A 22256-nucleotide genomic window follows, 5' to 3' on the forward strand; every position below is an offset into this window, starting at 1 on the left:
CAATCAAATAACAGATATCCTCCTGACGAAGTGGCATAGACCACGAAACTAGTTTGAGATGTATCTGAGATCAACTATCCCACTGTGATCTTCCCCGTTTGGGGGCCACGGTTTTGGTAAAACACATGGATGGTTACCATGCTTTTATTCTGTATTTGTGATGTTTTATTTTTGAATTAATAAACCTTTATATAAAATCTTTTACATACCTGTTTACACATTTGAATTTACCTCAGCTTATCTTTTACCGAGATAGTCCAATTGCCTCTGTTCTCTAAGGAAGCTTGGTTGGGGGCCAAGCTTTCGACCCCTATATCTCTAATGCCGCGTACACACGGTTGGAATTCTCGTCGGAAAAGGCTCTGATGGTTTTCCCATCGGAATTCCAATGGAATTCCGCTCAAACTGTCTTGCCTACACACAGTCACACCAAATTCCGACCGCCAAGAATGCTGTGACGTACAACACGACTAGAAAACGGAAATTCATTACCTAGTAGCCAATAGCTTCCATCTCGTAGTTGAATCTGAACATGTGTGAGTTTTTGCGCGTCAGAATTGCATACACACGATCGGAGTTTCCGATAGGAAGTTTTCCATTGGGAAAATTGAGAACATGCTATTAAATTTTTTGCTGGCGGGAATTCGGTCAGCTAAATTCCGATGGAGCATACATACGGTAGGCATTTTCCGATGAAAAGCTCTCATCGGTCTTTTGCTGACCAAAATTCTGACCGTGTGTATGCGGCATTAGTTTCTGGACGATGGTACAATTTTCCACATATTCTTTATCACCATTACTGTTGTAGAGGCTACTTCTATTTTTCTATACCTAGCTGCATCTGTCAGATGTGAATAAGGAAATGTTATATTGATTTGCACTCAAATGTCTATGTGATGCACATATTTTATTGATATTTATTATATTAATTTTGATTAATAACAATCAGTTTGGTGTAGCAGAAACACGGCTTGACTCCTCACAAGACTGGGCTGTTGGTATTTATGCTGATCCTCTTGTTTAGAGGGACACGGAACATAGAAAACATGGAGTGGTGTTCTCTATCTTAGATGTGATGTAAATGTGAGGCAGAAAGATGACCTAGTGGTTGGAGATGTAGTTGGTGTAGCAGAAACACGGCTTGACTCCTCACAAGACTGAGCTGTTTGTATTTATGCTGATCCTCTTGTTTAAAGGGACACGGAACCTAGAAAACATGGAGTGGTGTTCTCTATGTTAGATGTGATGTAAATGTGAGGCAGAAAGATGACCTAGTGGTTGGAGATGTAGTTGGTGTTCCAGAAACACGGCTTGACTCCTCACAAGACTGAGCTGTTTGTATTTATGCTGATCCTCTTGTTTAGAGGGACACGGAACATAGAAAACATGGAGTGGCGTTCTCTATGTTAGATGTGATGTAAATGTGAGGCAGAAAGATGACCTAGTGGTTGAAGATGTAGTTGGTGTTCCAGAAACACGGCTTGACTCCTCACAAGACTGAGCTGTTTGTATTTATGCTAATTTTCTTGTTTAGAGGGACTCGGTCCATAGAAAAGATGGCGATGTGGTTCTCACATCTGAAAAAGTCAGGCCGATAATTGCTGGACTAAAGTTGTACATCCTTGTCATGTAGTCTGATCTCCCCTTATTTTTTTTTCCTTTCAATCATAGACAAATTACTTTTGAATTGGGCCTATATGCTTAAGTCTTCCATATAAGTTATGCCGTGTACACACGATCGGAATTCTCGTCGGAAAAAGCTCTGATGGTTTTCCCAACGGAATTCCGCTCAAGCTGTCTTGCCTACACACGGTCACAACAAATTCAAGATCGTTTAGAACGCGGTGACGTACAGCGCGTACGACGGGACTAGAAAAAGGAAGTTCAATAGCCAGTAGCTTCCGTCTCGTAGTTGAATCTGAGCATGCGTGATTTTTGGCGTGTCGGAATTGCATACACGCGTTCGGAATTTCCGATAGAAAGTTTTTCCGTCTGAAAAATTGAGAACATGCTATCAATTTTTGGTTGGCGGAAATTCGGACAGCTAATTTCCAAAGAAAAGCTCTCGTCTGTCTTTTTCTATCCGGAATTCGGATTCGTGTGTACGCGGCATAACGGTGAAAAATATTAAATTAGCATACCACCCGTGTGAAGGCAGGACAACAGACTAGAAAATTCTTTCATGAAGTTCTATTCCCACTACGAGAAGAGAGACATTGTATAGTATGCTAATAAGCCCTTTTCTGGGAGGGATGAGATGCTGTATGGTCCTCTCGTTATCTTAAGAAACATAACAATTTTAGGGAACCAAGCTTCACATGGAACCAAACTTGAGAGAAACCCCCCCCAAAAAAAACATCAGAATCATAGAGGGAAATATGGCTGTAGGGAAAAAGAAGGATATCTAGGAAAGCACAGAGGGTAAGGACTCACTCCAGCATGGATATGTAGTAGGTGAAGCTGAATCACCTTCAGCCCATGTGATAAAATCCTTGGAAATAACGAAACACGGACCATGAAGTCCAAGTGATAGAGAACTGCTCTTTCTTCCCAGCTTCCTGGGCCAACAGACATTCCAGGTCTCTAATCCAGTCCCCTTCAGTAGCCCAGTACATCCGCCGATCTCCAAGGGCGGGGAATCGCCGTCCTAGCTGCGGCAAGAAAGTGTCAAAGGAGATCTTTTTTAATCAACTTGAGAGGCCCTGGGCTCATGGACAGAAGGGCTACCTCTGGTGAGGGTTTATTTGTGGCCGCCATCAGCCTGCAGTACAGGTCGAAGATATCCTGCCAGGATTTCCGTATGGGAGATCTCCCCTTCTACAAGCAATATCTTCCTCCACTCTAATCATGATGTCTTCCTTTGACTTTTCTTCTGAAGATCAGACTACATTGCTAGAGGGACGCAACCAGCAGTGACGCCCACTTCTCTCTCCTAGAGGGACCCAACCAGCAGTGACGCCCCCTCCTTCTCTCTCCTAGAGGGACCCAACCGGCAGTGACACTCCCTCCTTCTCTCTCCTAGAGGGACCCAACCAGCAGTGACACCCCCTCCTTCTCTCTCCTAGAGGGACCCAACCAGCAGTGACACCCCCTCCTTCTCTCTCCTAGAGGGACCCAACCGGCAGTGACACCCCCTCCTTCTCTCTCCTAGAGGGACCCAACCGGCAGTGACACCCCCTCCTTCTCTCTCCTAGAGGGACCCAACCAGCAGTGACGCCCCCTCCTTCTCTCTCCTAGAGGGACCCAACCAGCAGTGACACCCCCTCCTTCTCTCTCCTAGAGGGACCCAACCAGCAGTGACACCCCCTCCTTCTCTCTCCTAGAGGGACCCAACTGGCAGTGACACCCCCTCCTTCTCTCTCCTAGAGGGACCCAACCAGCAGTGACACCCCCTCCTTCTCTCTCCTAGAGGGACCCAACCAGCAGTGACACCCCCTCCTTCTCTCTCCTAGAGGGACCCAACCGGCAGTGACACCCCCTCCTTCTCTCTCCTAGAGGGACCCAACCAGCAGTGACACCCCCTCCTTCTCTCTCCTAGAGGGACCCAACCAGCAGTGACACCCCCTCCTTCTCTCTCCTAGAGAGACCCAACCAGCAGTGACACCCCCTCCTTCTCTCTCCTAGAGGGACCCAACCAGCAGTGACACCCCCTCCTTCTCTCTCCTAGAGGGACCCAACCAGCAGTGACACCCCCTCCTTCTCTCTCCTAGAGAGACCCAACCAGCAGTGACACCCCCTCCTTCTCTCTCCTAGAGGGACCCAACCGGCAGTGACACCCCCTCCTTCTCTCTCCTAGAGAGACCCAACCGGCAGTGACACCCCCTCCTTCTCTCTCCTAGAGAGACCCAACCAGCAGTGACACCCCCTCCTTCTCTCTCCTAGAGGGACCCAACCAGCAGTGACACCCCCTCCTTCTCTCTCCTAGAGGGACCCAACCAGCAGTGACACCCCCTCCTTCTCTCTCCTAGAGAGACCCAACCAGCAGTGACACCCCCTCCTTCTCTCTCCTAGAGGGACCCAACCAGCAGTGACACCCCCTCCTTCTCTCTCCTAGAGGGACCCAACCAGCAGTGACTCCCCCTCCTCCTCTCTCCTAGAGGGACCCAACCGGCAGTGACACCTCCTCCTTCTCCTCCTAGAGGGACTCAACCAGCTGTGACACCCCCTCCTTCTCTCTCCTAGAGGGACCCAACCAGCAGTGACACCCCCTCCTTCTCTCTCCTAGAGGGACCCAACCAGCAGTGACACCCCCTCCTTCTCTCTCCTAGAGGGACCCAACCAGCAGTGACTCCCCCTCCTCCTCTCTCCTAGAGGGACCCAACCAGCAGTGACTCCCCCTCCTTCTCTCTCCTAGCACAGGAAGCCCGATGGAACGTTGAAGTCTTTGGTGAACTCAGATTTCCTTATAAAGTGTTCCTTCCATGATAAAGATCAGAGGAGCATTCAGCCACGTGTTTTCTGAGGTGTATATCAAGGTGAGCTTCTTCCCAGTGTGTCAGGGCCAGGCTCAGCCCTTCCTTCTCTGAGCTGGCCGCTCAGCTGCCGGATAATTGCCAGCTCTTTTCTCTCCACAGTTACTCAGCTGTTGATGATCCTGCTCGTCAGTCCTGCCTACTTAAGCCATCCAGTCCAGAGGAGCTCTGCCTTCGCCTTGGTCAACATCACAGAAGCTGAGACGCTCTCTCTGAGCTGGCTGCTCAGCTGTCGGCCAATTGCCAGCTCCCATCTCTCCACATTTACTCAACTGTTGGTGATATGCTGCTCGTCAGTCCTGCCTACTTAAGCCGTCCAGTCCAGAGGAGCTCTGCCTTTGCCAACATCACAGAGACGATCTCCTGCGTTCCTGTTTAAAGACTGGCTTTGCTGACATCTCTTCTGGCTCCAGATCCTGCTTGCTGTTCCACTACATTGATCCCTGACTTCTGGCTTGGCTGACTATCCATTCCGGTTCCTGAAATCTGGCTATGTTTTGACTACGTTTGTTCTTTTTACTTTTATTATTAAAAAAGTGTGATTTAACTGTACTTCTGTCTCGGCCTGACTTCTGACACAGTGTGAGATCTCTGATGTACGGCAAAATATGATCCATATAGAAGACATTTCCCGCACTCTGGACACTAATTCACCTCAAGGGTTGTGTGGGTCCTTTGATGTACATTAAGATAAGACTTCTGTGAAAAACACTTCCCGCACTCAGGGCAGCAAAAGGGCTTCTCTCCCGTGTGACATCTTTGATGCCTAACAAGATCTGATTTCGATAGAAAACATTTCGTGCACTCGGGGCAGGGAAACGGTTTCTCCCCTGTGTGAGATCTTTGATGTCTAACCAGATCTGATCTCGATAGAAAACATTTCCCACACTCAGTACAGGAAAACGGCCTCTCTCCCGTGTGAGATCTACGATGTCTAACAAGATCTGACTTGGCTGGATAGCATTTCCCGCACTCGGGACAGGAAAAGGGTTTCTCCCCCGTGTGACAGGCCTGATGCACGGTAAGATGGTACTTTTGCGAAAAACGTTTACCGCATTCAGGGCAGGGATATGGCTTTTGGCCCGTGTGCAATCTGTGATGTCTTAAAAGATGGGCCTTCTGTGAAAAACACTTCCCACACACAGGACAGGAATATAACTTCTCACCTGTGTGTGACCTCTCGTGTCTGAGAAGACTGGTCTTATCTGAAAAACACTTCCCACACTCAGGGCAGGAATGCGGCTTCTCCCCCGTGTGACATCTTTGATGTCTAACGAGATCTGAATTTGACGGGAAACATTTCCTGCACTCATGGCAGGAAAATGGCTTCTCGTCTGCGTGGGATCTCTGATGTTTAACAAGTTCTAATTGCTGGGGATAACATTTCCCGCACTCAGGACAGGAAAATGGTTTTTCCCCCGTGTGACATACCTGATGTGCAGCAAGATGGGACTTTCGTGAAAAGCATTTTTCACACTCAGGGCAGGGATATGGCTTCTGGCCCGTGTGCGATCTCTGATGTCTTAAAAGATGGGAATTCTGTGCAAACTGTTTTCCGCAATCGGGGCAGAAAAACGGTTTCTCGCCTGTGTGAGATCTCATATGTACGTTAAGATCCGATTTACGAATGAAGCATTTCTCGCACTCAGGGCAGGGATATGGCTTCTCTCCAGTGTGAGATTTTTGATGTCTGGCAACTTCTGATTTCCATGGAAAAGATTTCCCGCACTCAGGGCAGGAATACGGCCTCTCACCCGTGTGAGACCTCTGATGTCTGACCAATTGTGCTTTATATAGAAAACATTTCCCGCACTCAGAACAGGAATGAAGTTCCCCCTCCCTGTGAGATCCCTGATGTATAAAAAGACCTAAACCAGAGCTAAAACTTTCCCCACATTCAGGACAGGGAAATGTCTCCTCCTCCTGAATCCCAGCCCCATCCCCCACAGTACGAGGTTGCTCAGAGTCGGAGGGATTCCATGGTCTATCCACACTGTGAAGTCCACCATCCATAGTGGAGATCATTGTCTTTTCTCCTCCACAATCTCCTGTGATGTCCTCATCTTCCATTCTACAACCTGGAGATAAAGTGAGACGATCCTTTGAGGGTTTCTCCATGGCGTGTCCTGGAAAAATATAAAAATATGATCAATAGATATGAGAGGGTTAGTTCACTTCCATCAAGATCCCATCTGGATCAGGTAGATATGAGTGAGGAGATGTTCTCTGTGGAGGTCCCAACCAACTTTTCCCCCCTCTTCAGTCAAAGGTTCTTTGGTCCTCCTCCCAGATCACTTCTACATTTACACAGCCTTGTCAGAAGAGCAGGAACCAATGGGGACTGGGAGGTCCATGCTCTTTACACAAGCAACAAGACTATTTTTATTTAAAAAAATTAGCGATAAGTCTTCTGGAAGAAGAGGAACCAACCCAAAAAAAGGCTCAATCTGTGTTATCATATCTGTGCTACTGTAACTAGGAGTGACCCACAACCTAATACTGCCAGCTGAACCACAAATAGGGTATTAGTACAGGGAGGAGACCATTATCAACCTATTATTGGCTGATATCACTCAGCTCCCGCCCTACTCTGGACCAATCAGTGAGCAGAAACAGAGCAGAGATAAGAGAAGAATATATGATGGGTCACCTGTGCTGATCTCTGTAGGAGTGTCCTCCTCTATGAATGTCCTCGTCATTCCAGCCTCCTCCGTATATTGCTGATCATCCCTCACATACGTCTCTTCTACTTCACCCTCAACTTTCATGTTCATCAGATCTTCACCCTAAACCAACAGAATGGCAGAAAATAACATCTGTAACATAGAAGTATTTATGATGTGAGATCACATAGAAAATATCATCTTGTAGAGTCCACACATCATCTCCACATGTCAGAGTGTTCAATCACTTTATGTTCCCAACCCTCAACTCCACCTACCTGATGATGGTGGGGGATGGTGTGACCTTCCTGTGTGGAATCCCCGGAATACAGAGGACGGGGACATCTCTCTGGTGGGTTCCTGGTATTAGGTGGCTCCATCATATCCTTGTGTCCTTCTGAAAACTCCTCCATCACTCCATACTCCTCTTCAATAATAACAATATTAAAATCCCTGAGGTTTCCTCTCTAAATAAATAATAAAACATTCATTGTAACAAACATGCTTGTGTACTATTGCTGTACAATCAATGATTGTTCTTCCTCTACCTGATGATGGTGGGGGATGGTGTGATCTTCCTGTGTGGAATCCCGGGAATACAGAGGACGGGGACATCTCTCTGGTGGGATTCTGTTATTAGGTGGCTCCATCATAATGTTCTTGTAGAGATCTTTGTGTTCTTCAGAAAGCTCCTTCATCACATCATCCTCCTCTTTAACAACAATATTATAATCCCCAAAGTTTCCACTCTGAATATGTAAAAAAAATCACTCATTGTGATAAACATGTTTGTGTATAAATTATAACTACCAATAATTGTTCCTCATCTACCTGATGATAGTGGGGGATGGGGTGACCTTCCTGTGTGGAATCCCGGGAATACAGAGGATGGGGACATCTCTCTGGTGGGTTCCCATTACTGGATCCATCTGTGGGAAACACACACACTGACTGAATACATTGTTTCTATGTGTTTATCAGATGATGGGGGATCTAGGTGGAGCCTCCGTACTGCTCTCTCCTTTACAATAAAGTCTCCTCTTACCCGGTGATGTGAGGGGCGGCTGATTGTCCATCATGACGTCCTTGTAGAGATCCTTGTGTCCTTCTAAATACTCCCACTCCTCCATGGAGAAATAGACAGTGACATCCTGACACCTTATAGGAACCTGACACACACAATGATACAGTCACCATCCAGACACATCCCTTGTCTGTTACTGGATAATGTCCCAGAATTCCCAGAATCCTCCTCACCTCTCCTGTCAGCAGCTCCATCATCTTCTTGGTGACTTCTAGAATCTTCTCCATGTTGTGTCTCTCAGGTTTTAGGGAGTCACATGGAGGCACTGTGATGGTCATATGATCACCGGACTTCACAAGAGGAAATCTCTGTATTGGGGAACCAATAGGAATATCATGTTAGAATCCCAGAATCCTCCTCACCTCTCCGGTCAGGTCTGTGTTTTATTAATAGAGATAAGAGTGATGTCATGTGACCTCCCAGAATCCTCCTCACCTCTCCGGTCAGGTCTGTTTTATTAATAGAGATAAGAGTGATGTCATGTGACCTCCCAGAATCCTCCTCACCTCTCCGGTCAGGTCTGTGTTTTATTAATAGAGATAAGAGGGATGTCATGTGACCTCCCAGAATCCTCCTCACCTCTCCAGTCAGGTCTGTGTATTATTAATAGAGATAAGAGTGATGTCATGTGACCTCCCAGAATCCTCCTCACCTCTCCGGTCAGGTCTGTGTTTTATTAATAGAGATAAGAGTGATGACATGTGACCTCCCAGAATCCTCCTCACCTCTCCGGTCAGGTCTGTGTTTTATTAATAGAGATAAGAGTGATGTCATGTGACCTCCCAGAATCCTCCTCACCTCTCCGGTCAGGTCTGTGTTTTATTAATAGAGATAAGAGTGATGTCATGTGACCTCCCAGAATCCTCCTCACCTCTCCGGTCAGCAGGTAGATGATCTCCAGGGTGAGGTTTAGTATCTTCTCAGTCATGTGACTCCGGTCCTCCTCCATCCTCATTGGTGCCGCCATCTTTGAAGGTTTCCCCTGTAGACAGATAGCGTTGATAAATGAAGAGTTATCTGTATTGGTTGTAAAATATTAGGATGAGGATATCAGGAAGGTAATATGAAGGCCTGTATGGATTTAAGAACTATGGCATAACATATTTACTCGGCATTGTTTGGTATTTGCTATCATTGTTGGGGTCCAAGAGCTTCTCACCTTTTGGCCCCCATGGATTACAGATTCCTATGTTTGTAATCCATGGGGGCCAAAAGGTGAGACGCTCCTGGACCCCAAGAATGATAGCAAATACCAAACAATGGCGAGTAAATATGTTCCTATGTTGGGCATGTTTTATTTTTGGACTTGTGTCATTTAGTATTAGATGTTCAGACAAGGAACCATTAATAGGATCTTCTGCCTTCTTGGAATGGGGTTTTCTCTCGACTATTGAGGCTGTGAGGTCAGAGTGGGGTCAGTGTGATGTCGTAGGGCAGTGATGGAGAACCTCGGCACCCCCAGATGTTTTGGAACTACTTTTCCCATGATTGCTCATGAAGTGTAGTTGAGTATCATGGGAAATGTAGTTTCAAAACATCTGGGGTGCCAAGGTTCTCCATCACTGTCGTAGGATATGCTGAATGGAGGGATATCGGGAGGAGGAGGAGGAGAGAAAGGGGAAACTCTCCAAAGAACAAATCCATGGAGATCAGTAATAGGGGTGTATAGAAAAACCTAAATTGAACGGGGACCTTAAAGTGGATCTCCACCCTTTCTACTGACTTGCCTCCACTCCTTCCCTACCCCCCCAAATCCGCTGCCCATACACTATATTACCAAAAGTATTGGGACATCTGCCTTTCCACGCACATGAACTTTAATGGCATCCCAGTCTTAGTCCGTAGGGTTTAATATTGAGTTGGCTCCGCCCTTTGCAGCTATAACAGCTTCACCTCTTCTGGGAAGGCCGCCCACAAGGTTTAGGAGGGTGTCTATGGGAATGTTTGACCATTCTTGCAGAAGAGCATTTGTGAGGTCAGGCACTTGTTAGACGAGAAGGCCTGGCTCACCGCAGAGTTGCCACCTCATCCCTTTAAATCCGAAAACCTTTGAATTACACGGGTTCTGAGGCTGATTTAATGCAGATAAGGCACCAAAATGAGTTTAATTACCACCTTAATTAGCTTCAGAACCCGTGTAGTTCATATGTGTTTGGGTTTAAAGGGATAGCTCACAGTCGCCACTCGAATTCATCTCAGAGGTGTTCTATCGGGCTGAGGTCAGGACTCTGTGAAGGCCAGTCAAGTTCCTCCACCCCAAACTCGCTCATCCGTGTCTTTATGGACCTTACTTTGTGCACTGGTCCAAATCATTTGGTGGAGGTAGGGTGGCCACCTCATCCCTTTAAAACCCGAACACATATTAATGACACGGGTTCTGTGGCTGATTAAGGTGGTAATTAAACTCACTTAGTGCCTTACCTGCATTCAATTAGCCTCAGAACCTGTGTAATTAATATGTGTTTGGGTTTAAAGGGATGAGGTGGCAACCCTAGGTGGAGGGGGGATTATGGTGTGGGGGGTTGTTTTTCAGGGGTTGGGCTTGGCCCCTTAGTTCCAGTGAAGGGAACTCTTAAGGCGTCAGCATACCAAGACATTTTCGGACAATTTTATGCTCCCAACTTTGTGTAGGCCAGTCAAGTTCCTCCACCCCAAATTTGCTCATCCATGTCTTCATGGACCTTGCTTTGTGGTCAAAACCATTTGGGGGAGGGGGGATTATGGTGTGGGGGGTTGTTTTTCAGGGGTTGGGCTTGGCCCCTTAGTTCCAGTGAAGGGAACTCTTAAGGCGTCAGCATACCAAGACATTTTCGGACAATTTTATGCTCCCAACTTTGTGTAGGCCAGTCAAGTTCCTCCACCCCAAACTCGCTCATCCATGTCTTGATGGACCTTGCTTTGTGCACTGGTGGGCAGTCATGTTGGGAACAGGAAGGGGCCATCCCCAAACTGTTCCCACAAAGTTGGGAGCATGAAATTGTCAAAAATGTCTTGGTATGCTGATGCCTTAAGAGTTCCTTTCACTGGAACTAGGGTGCCAAGCCCAACCCCGGAAAAAAAACAACCCCCACACCATAATCCCTCCTCCACCAAATGGTTTGGACCACAGAGCAAGGTCCATACTCTGCGTTACATCATGTTTCACATTATACAAAAAATTGGGGTAAATATTCTGGGGATTTTTTTTAGTTTTTATTCACTAAAGCGTATTTTTTCCAAAAATATTGCGTTTGCAAAACCAACGCGCAAATACCGTGTCACATGAAAAATTGCAACAGTTGCCATTTTATTCCCTAGGGTCTCTGCTAACAAAATGTATAATGTTTGGGGGTTATAAGTAATTTTCTAGCAAAAAATACAGATGTAAACAAAAAGTGCCAGAAAAAAGCCTGGTCTTCAAATGGTTAAGCATCCGTGCTGATGCTTAAACACTTGAAGACCAGACTTTTTCTGGCACTTTTTGCTTGGCCACGTAAAATACATTTTTTTTTTTTTTGGCAGGTGTCCCCCGGGGCAGTGCCGTCCCCACCATGTTATTTTTTTGACACCCCCTTTGCTTATTAGCCCCCCCCCCCAAAAAAAAGGGGCATTTTTATTTTGCCAGGCTCAGCTTCCATTGACTTCAACGGGGTTCGGGTTTGGCATCTGAACTTCTTTGAAATTCGCAAAAGAGCCGTCCGGAACCGAAACCCGGGGCGGCGACTCAGCTCATCCCGACTGATAATTATGTCGAAAGTAACTTCTGGAAACGTACATTATCCGCTTCGGGGTCACTTATGGAGATTTGTCACCTTTCCCACCAATGACCTTCTCACCTCATCGGCCTTTACTAAGGGATTATACAACTTTTATTGGGTGCGGGGGATGGTGAACTTATTTAGGTACGTATGTCTTTATTTTATAGTCTTTGATTAGGAATTGTGCGTATCTTCATCTACTGGAGATAAAAGACGTCACAGTGACTATGGAGGAAGAGGACGGACATGAAGGGGGGGGTTACTGGGTGTAAATAGAAAATAAGATCTTATTACCTCCTCTACTGCCACTTCCAGTAATGTCTCCTCTCTACTTCCTCCCGACTCATCTCTCACCCGGAACTTCCTGTCTGCACATGACATCACTTCCTGCCTTCCATAGAGACTTCCTGTCTGGCTAGAAGTGATATCACCACCTTGTGGAGCTCAGAGGAACTGCAGACCTGAGAAAAGGTGTGAACCGTGTAGGGTTGTCAACTTTTCTTCAAGCCAAACCTGAACATTTTTTTTTTTTACGGGGGAACGCTGTGGAACTCTGATGTAAGGGGGTTTCACCAAAGCCCCCACTTACATCAGAATTGTTAGCATTCCACCTTAAATCATGGTTCCCAAAGCCCCCCTTACATCGAAGTCTACAGAGCACCCCTTACCTCTGAGTCCCACCTCACTCGCTCAGAGAGAGAAGGAAGGAAGGTGGCCTAGGCACTTGGTGGTTTTGGTATTTGGTTAGTTGGGGAGCATACTGAAGGTATGTGCAACCCAGGCAGCAGAGGGAATCTGCACTACACTGGGTGATTAGGATGTGTCCTATGGTTGCCACCTCATCCCTTTAAACCCGAAAACGCATATGAATTACACAGGTTCTGTGGCTGATTAAGGTGGTAATTAAACTAATTTGGTGCCTTATCTGCATTTAATTAGCCCCAGAACCTGTGCAATTCATATGTGTTCGGGTTTAAAGGGATGAGGTGGTAACCCTACGGCTCAAACCCGAAAACACATATTCATTACACAGGTTCTGTGGCTGCTTAAGGTGGTAATTAAACTCATTTGGTGCCTTATCTGCATTTAATTAGCCTCAGAACCTGTGTAATTCAAAGGTGTTCGGGGTTTAAAGGGATGAGGTGGCAACTCTAGAGTGTGTCCAGGCACACCTAAGTTGGGGGGGGGGGGGCACAGTCCCGTCTGAAGTCTGAATAATGTGTCCGGGTTTCAGCGAGTCTGAATCCTGGACACATGAATCAAAACCTGGACTGGGTGGCAACCCTAGAACCGTGCTGTGTGCCTATGTACTGTATATCCGTATATCTCCACTCCCACCAAATGCGGTATAAACAGATTACTGATTGGGATGAGTGAGGGGATCTTGGCTACTTTTTATTTTGTAGCTAAACTGATTATAGATTTGGTCATAATTAGCCTCAAATTTTTTTTCACTATGTGGGAGTGCTTAGGAGAAATTTGCTTGCAAAAACCTACCTTGATGAAATCCTTCCAGTGTGTCAGAAACACACTGATCATGGTACCGCAGTAACTCTGAGGCATACACTGCCACAAAGGCGCCACAAAGGCGCATGTGCGCATGCGCGTGCGGTAGCCGTGCTTTCGGTGCACAGGGGCCTATAAAGATGCTTCAGCTGCACTAGTTCCTTGCTGTTTAATCTTACAAAACGACACCTGTGAGGGGTAAACCCGAACATGTATTAATTACACCTTAAGCCCTTGTACACACAGTCGGACATTCCGACAACCAAATCTGTCGGAATTTGTCCGAAACTGTTGCATACACACAGTTGGACAAAGTTGTCAGAAAATCCGATCGTACTTAACGTGATGACGTTATTTCGTTAGTACGGGACTACATTCAGGCTAGTAGCCAATAGCTTTGGTCTAGGAACTTGATCTGAGCATGCGTGGCACTTTGTCCGATCGGAATTCTCTACACATGATCGGACAAAGTCCGATCGGATCATGTTGTGGGAAAATTCTATAGCCCAGCTGGAAAACTTGGTCCATCAGATACTCCGACGGAAACAGTCCGATGGAGCCCACACACTGTCGGATTATCCGACAACACGATCCTATCGGACATTGTCCATCGGAATGTCCGACCGTATGTACAAGGGCTAAGAGTTCCCTTCACTGGAACTAAGGGGCCGAGACCAACCCCTGAAAAACAACCCCACACCATAATCCCCACCTCCACCTAGAGTTGCCACCTCATCCCTTTAAACCCGAACACATATTAATTACACAGGTTCTGAGGCTAATTGAATGCAGGTAAAGCACTAAGTGAGTTTAATTACCATCTTAATCAGCCGACGAACCTGTGTAATTAATATGTGTTTGGGTTTGAAGGGATGAGGTGGCAACCCTACTACAACTTGGTCCATATCTGCGTGGGGAACCAATGGAAAACAGCGTTCCTCACTAGGTTCGGCCATTATGAATACCTGGTAATGCCCTTTGGCCTGTGCAATGCCCATGCCACCATCCAACACTTCGCTAATGACTCTGAGGCATACACTGTCACAAAGGCGCCACAAAGGCGCATGTGCGCATGCGCATGCGGTAGCCGTGCTTTTGGCGCCCAGTGGCCTATAAAGATGCTTCAGCTGCACTAGTTCCTTGCTGTATAATCTTACCAAACTACACCTGTGAGGGGTAAACCCAAACACTTATTAATTACACCTTACGAGTTCCCTTCACTGGAACTAAGGGGCCGAGACCAACCCTTGAAAAACAACCCCACACCATAATCCCCCCTCCACCTAGAGTTGCCACCTCATCCCTTTAAACCCGAACACATATTAATTACACAGGTTCTGAGACTAATTGAATGCAGGTAAAGCACTAAGAGAGTTTAACCACTTGCAGACCGGACCAATTTGCTGGTCAAAGACCAGACCCCTTTTTGCGATTCGGCACTGCGTTGCTTTAACTGACAATTGCGCGGTCGTGCGACGTGGCTCCCAAAAAAATTGACGTCCTTTTTTTTCCCCACAAATAGAGCTTTCTTTTGGTGGTATTTGATCACCCCTGCGGTTTTTATTTTTTGCGCTATAACCAAAAATAGAGCGACAATTTTGAAAAAAACGCATTATTTTTTACTTTTTGTTATAATAAATATCCCCCAAAAATATATAAAAAAACATTTTTTTCCCTCAGTTTAGGCCGATACGTATTCTTCTACATATTTTTGGTAAAAAAAATCGCAATAATCGATTATTGATTTGTTTGCGCAAAAGTTATAGCGTTTACAAAATAGGGATAGTTTTATAGCATTTTTATTAATAATTTTTTATTATTTTTTTTTTACTAGTAATGGCGGCGATCAGCGATTTTTATTGTGACTGCGACATTGTGGGGGACCCATCGGACATTTTTGACACATTTTTGGGACCATTGTCATTTATACAGTAATCACTGCTATATAAATGCAGTGATTCCTGTGTAAATGACACTGGCAGTGAAAGGGTTAACCAGTGGGTGGCAGTGTAGGGGTTAAGTGTTCCTAGGGGTGTGTTACTAACTGTGGGGGGCTGGGCTGATCTCTGCTCCAATCACATGGAGCAGAGATCAGCGTCACTAGTTGCTAGGCAGAATGGAGAAATGTTGTTTACACAGCATTTCCTCCATTCGGCCTCTCCGTGAGACGATCGCGGGGATGCCCGCGGCGATCGAGTCCGCGGGTCCCGCGACCGGACTCACGGGGGTCCCGACCAGCGCGGGAGCGCGCCGCCAGCGGCGCGCTCTGGATGGCAGGGCGGCATTGAATATTGGACGTACCTGTACGCCAATATGCCTGCCCGTGCCATTCTGTCGACGTACATCGTCGTGCGCTGGTCGGGAAGTGGTTAATTACCACCTTAATCACCCAACGAACCTGTGTAATTAATATGTGTTTGGGTTTGAAGGGATGAGGTGTGGCAACCCTACTACAACTTGGTCCGTATCTGCGCGGGGGACGAATGGAAAACAGCGTTCCTCACTAGGTTTGGCCATTATGAATACCTGGTAATGCCCTTTGGCCTGTCCAATGCCCATGCCACCTTCCAACACTTCGCTAATGACATTTTCAGAGACTGTTTGGATATCTTCGTAATCGTGTAGCTAGACGATATCTTGAGTTTCTCCGCATCTGTTGATCCGCACCGGGGACGTGTCAAGAACGTACTCTGCCGGCTCCATCAACATGGGCTATATGCTAAGCCAGAAAAATGTGACTTTGAGCGGCAGAGCACTCAGTTCCTAGTCCTGGTAATATCCACAGAAGCACTCAAGATGGACCCACAAAAAGTTGCAGGCATTCTGGACTGGCCTGCACCCACAGACAAAAAGGGGGTGCAGCCTTTTGTCGGCTTTGTAAACTTTTACCAGAGATTCATCAAGAGATTCTCTGCTATTATCTCCCTGATTACCCAGCTGACAAAACAAAATATTCGGTTCCGCTTGAACAATATATCCGGTGCTTCACCACGTTCGTTCAGGACAATTGGGTAACACTACTGCCCTTGGCAGAGTTTGCCTACAACAATGCCAGCCACTCGGCTACGGGTCAGTCCCCTATTCTTCACTAACTATGGATTCCATCCAGTCTTTCTGGCATTGTTCCTGAACCCCTGGTTCCAGCAGTTCAGAGCACTATTGATTTCCTGGGTCTCAACAATAAGTTACTGCAAGAAGCCGCAATCAAGGCGCAGGCGACTCACTAAGAGGCTGTTTGACAGGAAGAGGAGAGGGGAATTAGGTCTCAAACCGGGCAATCAGGTGTGGTTGTCTACTACTAACCTCAGAATGGCTTGCCCCTCCAAGAAACTGGCACCCAAGTTTATTGGTCCATTTCCGGTAAAGGGGAAACGAAATGAAGTACCATACGAACTTTCTCTACCGGATTCACTTAAAATCTACCCAGTATTTCGTGTGTCATTGTTAAAACCCACCGTGCCGTGTCCCTTCCCCGACAGGGGATCGGGGCCACCTGAACTCATGAATGGGGGTGAGGAATATGAGGTGGAGGCAGTCTTGGATTGCAGGAGAAGAAGGAACCAGCTGCAATATCGGATCAAATGGAAGGGGTATGGCCCAGAAGAAAATTCCTGATAACCTAAATGAAATTTCCATGCCAAGTAGTTAATCCAGGCCTTTTTTCGCAGCCATCCTCAAAAGAGGGTTCATTTGGGCACCCGGAGGTTGGCCATGTCAGGAACACACTGATCGTAGTACCACAGTAACTCTGAGGCATACAGAAGCACAAAGGCGCAGTCGGGCTGATAACCATCCAGTTGTGAAGAAATGAGATTGCGCATGCTCGCATGGTAGACGTGCTTTGGCGCCCAGTGGCCTATAAAGATGCTTCAGCTGCACTAGTTCCTTGCGGTTTGATCTGCAGCTGTACCCTGTGTTCTGATCCCGTGCCTGTATCTGATCCAGTATTGACTCGGCTTCTTGACCAGGCTGCTATCGCCAGTCCTGACCTTTGGCTTGCTTGACCTTGCTATTCCTGCCTGATTCTCTGTTGCCAAACCCGGCCTGAACTCTGACCACTCTCTGCCTGCTGTTTATGCTGACTGACCCTCTGTGTATAACCTGGCTTGTCTGACTCCGCTCCAGCCTGCTGTCCTGCATCCGCAGCACACCTGTGTCTGCTGTTCCTGCTATCATCTGCTGCTTAGCGATCCAGCCTGGTCCTGCTCTTCGTCAGCTGCTACCACTTCCAGCAAGAGAACCTTGCAGGCATTCTTAGCTCACCGTGCTCTCGCGGCCACCGCCGCAACGCAACCAGTGGTCCCTGAGCCCGGGCTTTAACCCCTTGCAGACCGGACCATTTTGCTGGTCAAAGACCAGACCACTTTTTGCAATTCGGCACTGCGTCGCTTTAACTGACAATTGCGCGGTCGTGCGACGTGGCTCCCAAACAAAATTGACGTCCTTTTTTTCCCACAAATAGATCTTTCTTTTGGTGGTATTTGATCACCCTCTGCGGTTTTTATTTTTTGCGCTATAAACAAAAATAGAGCGACAATTTTGAAAAAAACGTATTATAATAAATATCCCCCAAAAATATATAAAAAAACATTTTTTTCCCTCAGTTTAGGCCGATACGTATTCTTCTACATATTTTTGGTAAAAAAAAATCGCAATAAGCGATTATTGATTGGTTTGCGCAAAAGTTATAGCGTTTACAAAATAGGGATAGTTTTATAGCATTTTTATTAATAATTTTTTATTATTTTTTTTTTTACTAGTAATGGCGGCGATCAGCGATTTTTATTGTGACTGCGACATTGTGGGGGACCCATCGGACATTTTTGACACATTTTTGGGACCATTGTCATTTATACAGCAATCACTGCTATATAAATGCAGTGATTCCTGTGTAAATGACAGTGGCAGTGAAGGGGTTAACCAGTGGGTGGCAGTGTAGGGGTTAAGTGTTCCTAGGGGTGTGTTACTAACTGTGGGAGGGCTGGGCTTTCATTTAGTGAACACTGATCCAATCACATGGAGCAGAGATCAGCGTCACTAGTTGCTAGGCAGAATGGAGAAATGATGTTTACACGGCATTTCCTCCAAATCGACCGCTCCGTGAGACGATCGCGGGGATGCCCGCGGCGATCGAATCCGCGGGTCCCGCGACCGGACTCATGGGGGTCCGATGGCAGGGCGGCATTGAATATTGGACGTACCGGTACGCCAATATGCCTGCCCGTGCCATGCTGTCGACGTACATCGTCGTGCGCTGGTCGGGAAGTGGTTAAGAGAGGCCTCCCTCTGCACATCAGGCTCATCTGCAATGTACGTGACACCATGTGGCTTTGCAAGCCCTGTGATGCCCCCCATTCATCCAAAGAAGGGGGGCATCACAGGGCAAACAGGCAGGAATAGCAAGGTCAAGCAAGCCAAAGGTCAGGACTGGAGATAGCAGCGTGGTCAGGAAGCCCTGTGATCCCCCCCCATTCATCCAAAGAAGGCTCAGGTAGTGGTGGAACGGATGACGTGGGTCACTCCCCTTCACTGCCCCTACCAGATGTTACAATCGGAAGCTGTCCACCTTTACTGCAGCAGAGCAGCAAGGGAAATTGAGGTAGGGTTCTGTATGCCAGTTTAGAAAGAATGGCGAATCACCTTCACGCTTTCAGCATGTTCCAGCTCTGGGGCACTTTGGCAAAGGACCCCAACAGAGAGAAATTGCTCCTGATCCCTAGGATGTGGTGGTGGTGGAATAGCCAGGTATGTGAGGAGAGAGATCCTGAAGGGGCAGCAGAGACAACAAGGACTAATATGTGGAAGTGGGACTTCAAGGTGGATCGGTTCTGTAGGTCAGTACACAAGAAAAGGGGGAGATCTACTCCTTCCGCATGTACCACCTCTGGCACATGGATACAAAGAACCCCAGCAGAGAGGAAACGATGGAAATGGCTCCTGATCTCCAAGATGTAAACGGTGGATAACTAGTCAGGTGTGGGAGGAGTGAGATGTTTAAGGTGAGGACACAACAGATTCTATAGACTAGAGGTGCGCACTGACATAAAATGTGTTCGTTTTCGTTTCATACATTTTTTAGCTTTTTTCGGAAATTCAAAAATTCTAATTTCCAAATCTTCGAATTCGAAAATTAAAAAATACGAAAATAAGAAAGAAAAATCTGTAAAATTCAAAATAATAACCAACTAATAATCACTAACTATTAAATGATGGGGATTGGAATTTCCTTTCAAATTTGATTGTTTCAGAGTGCAACGAATAATAAATAATGTTACAAATTATCTGAAATAACAAATACTGCATCTAAAAAAATGGAATGGGACAAATTAATAATAAATAATAATAATAAAACCTTATTATTATTATTATTATTAGATCATTACATTACATTCTTTTAGATACGGCATTCATTTTTTTCAGGAAATTCGTAAATTCAGATAAAGTCATACTCGTTACGTTCACTAACAGCCAAATTTGAAAGGAAATTCCGATACCTATAATTTAATAGTTATTAGTTATTTCAGGTTTTCGAGTTTTCGTATTTTCATTCTTTTGAAATTTGATTCTTATTTTCAGATTTCTGAATTCTCTAATTTCCGAAATTCCGAATTTTCAAATTTCCGAAATTCCGAATTTTCAAATTTCCAAAATTCCGAATTTTCAAATTTCCGAAATTCCGAATTTTCAAATTTCCTCATTTCGAATTTTCCAATTTCTGAAATTTTGAATTTTCAAATTTCCTCATTTCGAATTTTCCAATTTCTGAAATTTTGAATTTCCGAATTTTCGGAGAATGAAAAATTTGGAAATTTTAACAGGATGCCTGCGGCCAATTATAGCTCAGGGTTTAGTACATGCCCCATACTATATAAGACCGCCAGCGTGGCGGCCTTGTGTAGTGTGTTCCGGCGTGCAGGGAAAGAGCAAGATAAGCAGGGACAGTGTGTTCTTTTCTCAGGCATCTGCAGCAGTTAGTGGGTGTTGTGTGCCTCCAGCACAGTATACACCTGTATCTACCCTTTTTTGCTGGTGTTCTCTAATACAGGCATCTGCAGGAGTTAGTGGGTGTTGTGTGCCTCCAGCACAGCACAGAAAACACCTGTATCTACCCTTTATTGCTGGTGTTCTCTAATACAGGCATCTGCAGGAGTTAGTGGGTGTTGTGTGCCTCCAGCACAGTATACACCTGTATCTACCCTTTATGCTGTTGTTCTCTAATACAGGCATCTGCAGGAGTTAGTGGGTGTTGTGTGCCTCCAGCACAGTATACACCTGTATCTACCCTTTATTGCTGGTGTTCTCTAATACAGGCATCTGCAGGAGTTAGTGGGTGTTGTGTGCCTCCAGCGCAGTATACACCTGTATCTACCCTTTATTGCTGGTGTTCTCTAATACAGGCATCTGCAGGAATTAGTGGGTGTTGTGTGCCTCCAGCACAGTATACACCTGTATCTACCCTTTATTGCCGATGTTCTCTAATACAGGCATCTGCAGGAATTAGTGGGTGTTGTGTGCCTCCAGCACAGTATACACCTGTATCTACCCTTTATTGCCAGTGTTCTCTAATACAGGCATCTGCAGGAATTAGTGGGTGTTGTGTGCCTCCAGCACAGTATACACCTGAAGATACCCCTTATCGCTGGTGTTGTCTGTTACATATCTTACATATTAGCCTTTAAAATTAGCACTTTTGATTTCGAACGTTCGAGTCCCATAGACTTTAATAGGGTTCTAAAGTTCGTACAAATTTTCGGTCAGTTCGAAGGTTCTGGTGCGAACCGAACCGGGGGGGGGGGGGGTGTTCGGCTCATCTCTAACAGGAACCCTGCACTATGGCCAGGTCCTTCATTATATGGGCTGAGTGCACCTGCACTCACAGGCTTATGGTCTCCAGTAAGACCTGAACATTGGGTTGGAGACTTCTTCCCTCTGAAAGCTCTTCGAAATTTCAAAACTCTGGAAAACACTATCCGGAAATACCGAAACCCAGTTGAAAAACCACCTTCCTGCACTCAAAATCGAACAGGCTCTTTCAACAGTCCCAACTCTCTTAGTCCAATGGGCCTGGAATCTCACGAACATGGAGTGCTGTCTCTCAAGTAGATCACCTCTATCTCCAAACAGGAACACATACCTGTCTTCAGATGAGACACACCTCCCTTCTGGTTGGAGCCCTGAAGTATTACCAAGCCTTTGTTATATAGGGTTGTGTGAACCTGCGCACACACAGCCTTCTGGTCTTCAGTAAGCCCTGGACACTGGGTTGGAGACAACTTCCATCTGAAAACTTTTCAAAGTCTCAAAACTCCAGAACCCAATCTAGGAATACCAAGAAAGATGATCTTGTGGTTGGAGGTGGTGATGGTGCGGAGGAGGAATTATGGGTAGAATGATAGACGGGTCTATGAACTAAGATTTATGAGAAGGGGGAGAGTCGGCTGTTCCAACAAGTAAAAGCCGGTAAAACCAAACTACTAAGACACAAGATCAATACTAAAACCTACAGGATGGACCTTACTTGTAGTGTTAGGCACGCGGGGACTGTTCGCTCAACTTTGTCCGTCAAACAGTTTCAGCGGACAGTCCGCTCAAAATTAGCATGGACGGACTTGCCCACACACGACGAACGAACAGTCCGCTGAAACCGTGCGCGATGACGTGAACGGCACGTACGACGGGATGAAAAATACGACGTCCTATACACTGCAATGCAAACTTCGGCGTGTAAATCCTTTCTGAGCATGCGCGGAACTTAGTTTGACGAACAAGCCTACACACGAGGGGACTGTTCGCT

The 22256-nt window shown here is 46.2% G+C and overlaps 1 protein-coding gene across 2 annotated transcripts in view; it reads right to left on the reverse strand.

The window, feature by feature from the left end:
* Positions 1-319: 319 nt before the first annotated feature.
* Positions 320-22256, reverse strand: part of LOC143955562 (uncharacterized) — a 28350-nt gene continuing 6413 nt past the window's right edge. The window contains exons 1-9 of one of the 2 annotated variants that reach the window (XM_077465634.1): positions 12251-12315; positions 9091-9201; positions 8393-8527; positions 8181-8304; positions 7967-8064; positions 7684-7884; positions 7414-7602; positions 7123-7258; positions 320-6598 (exon numbers count right to left, since the gene is read on the reverse strand). In XM_077465634.1, coding sequence (XP_077321760.1) covers positions 5118-6598; positions 7123-7258; positions 7414-7602; positions 7684-7884; positions 7967-8064; positions 8181-8304; positions 8393-8527; positions 9091-9186 — 2460 coding nt within the window. In that variant the 5' untranslated portion in view covers positions 9187-9201; positions 12251-12315 and the 3' untranslated portion in view covers positions 320-5117. Of the gene's footprint in view, positions 6599-7122; positions 7259-7413; positions 7603-7683; positions 7885-7966; positions 8065-8180; positions 8305-8392; positions 8528-9090; positions 9202-12250; positions 12316-22256 lie in introns of those variants that run through there. The other variant, XM_077465633.1, reaches the window with a different exon arrangement.

The sequence above is a fragment of the Lithobates pipiens genome, unplaced genomic scaffold (assembly GCF_037356315.1).
Source record: "Lithobates pipiens isolate NorthernLeopardFrog02 unplaced genomic scaffold, aLitPip1_a1.2 Scaffold_35, whole genome shotgun sequence".
In the NCBI taxonomy this organism is placed as follows: Eukaryota; Metazoa; Chordata; class Amphibia; order Anura; family Ranidae; genus Lithobates; species Lithobates pipiens.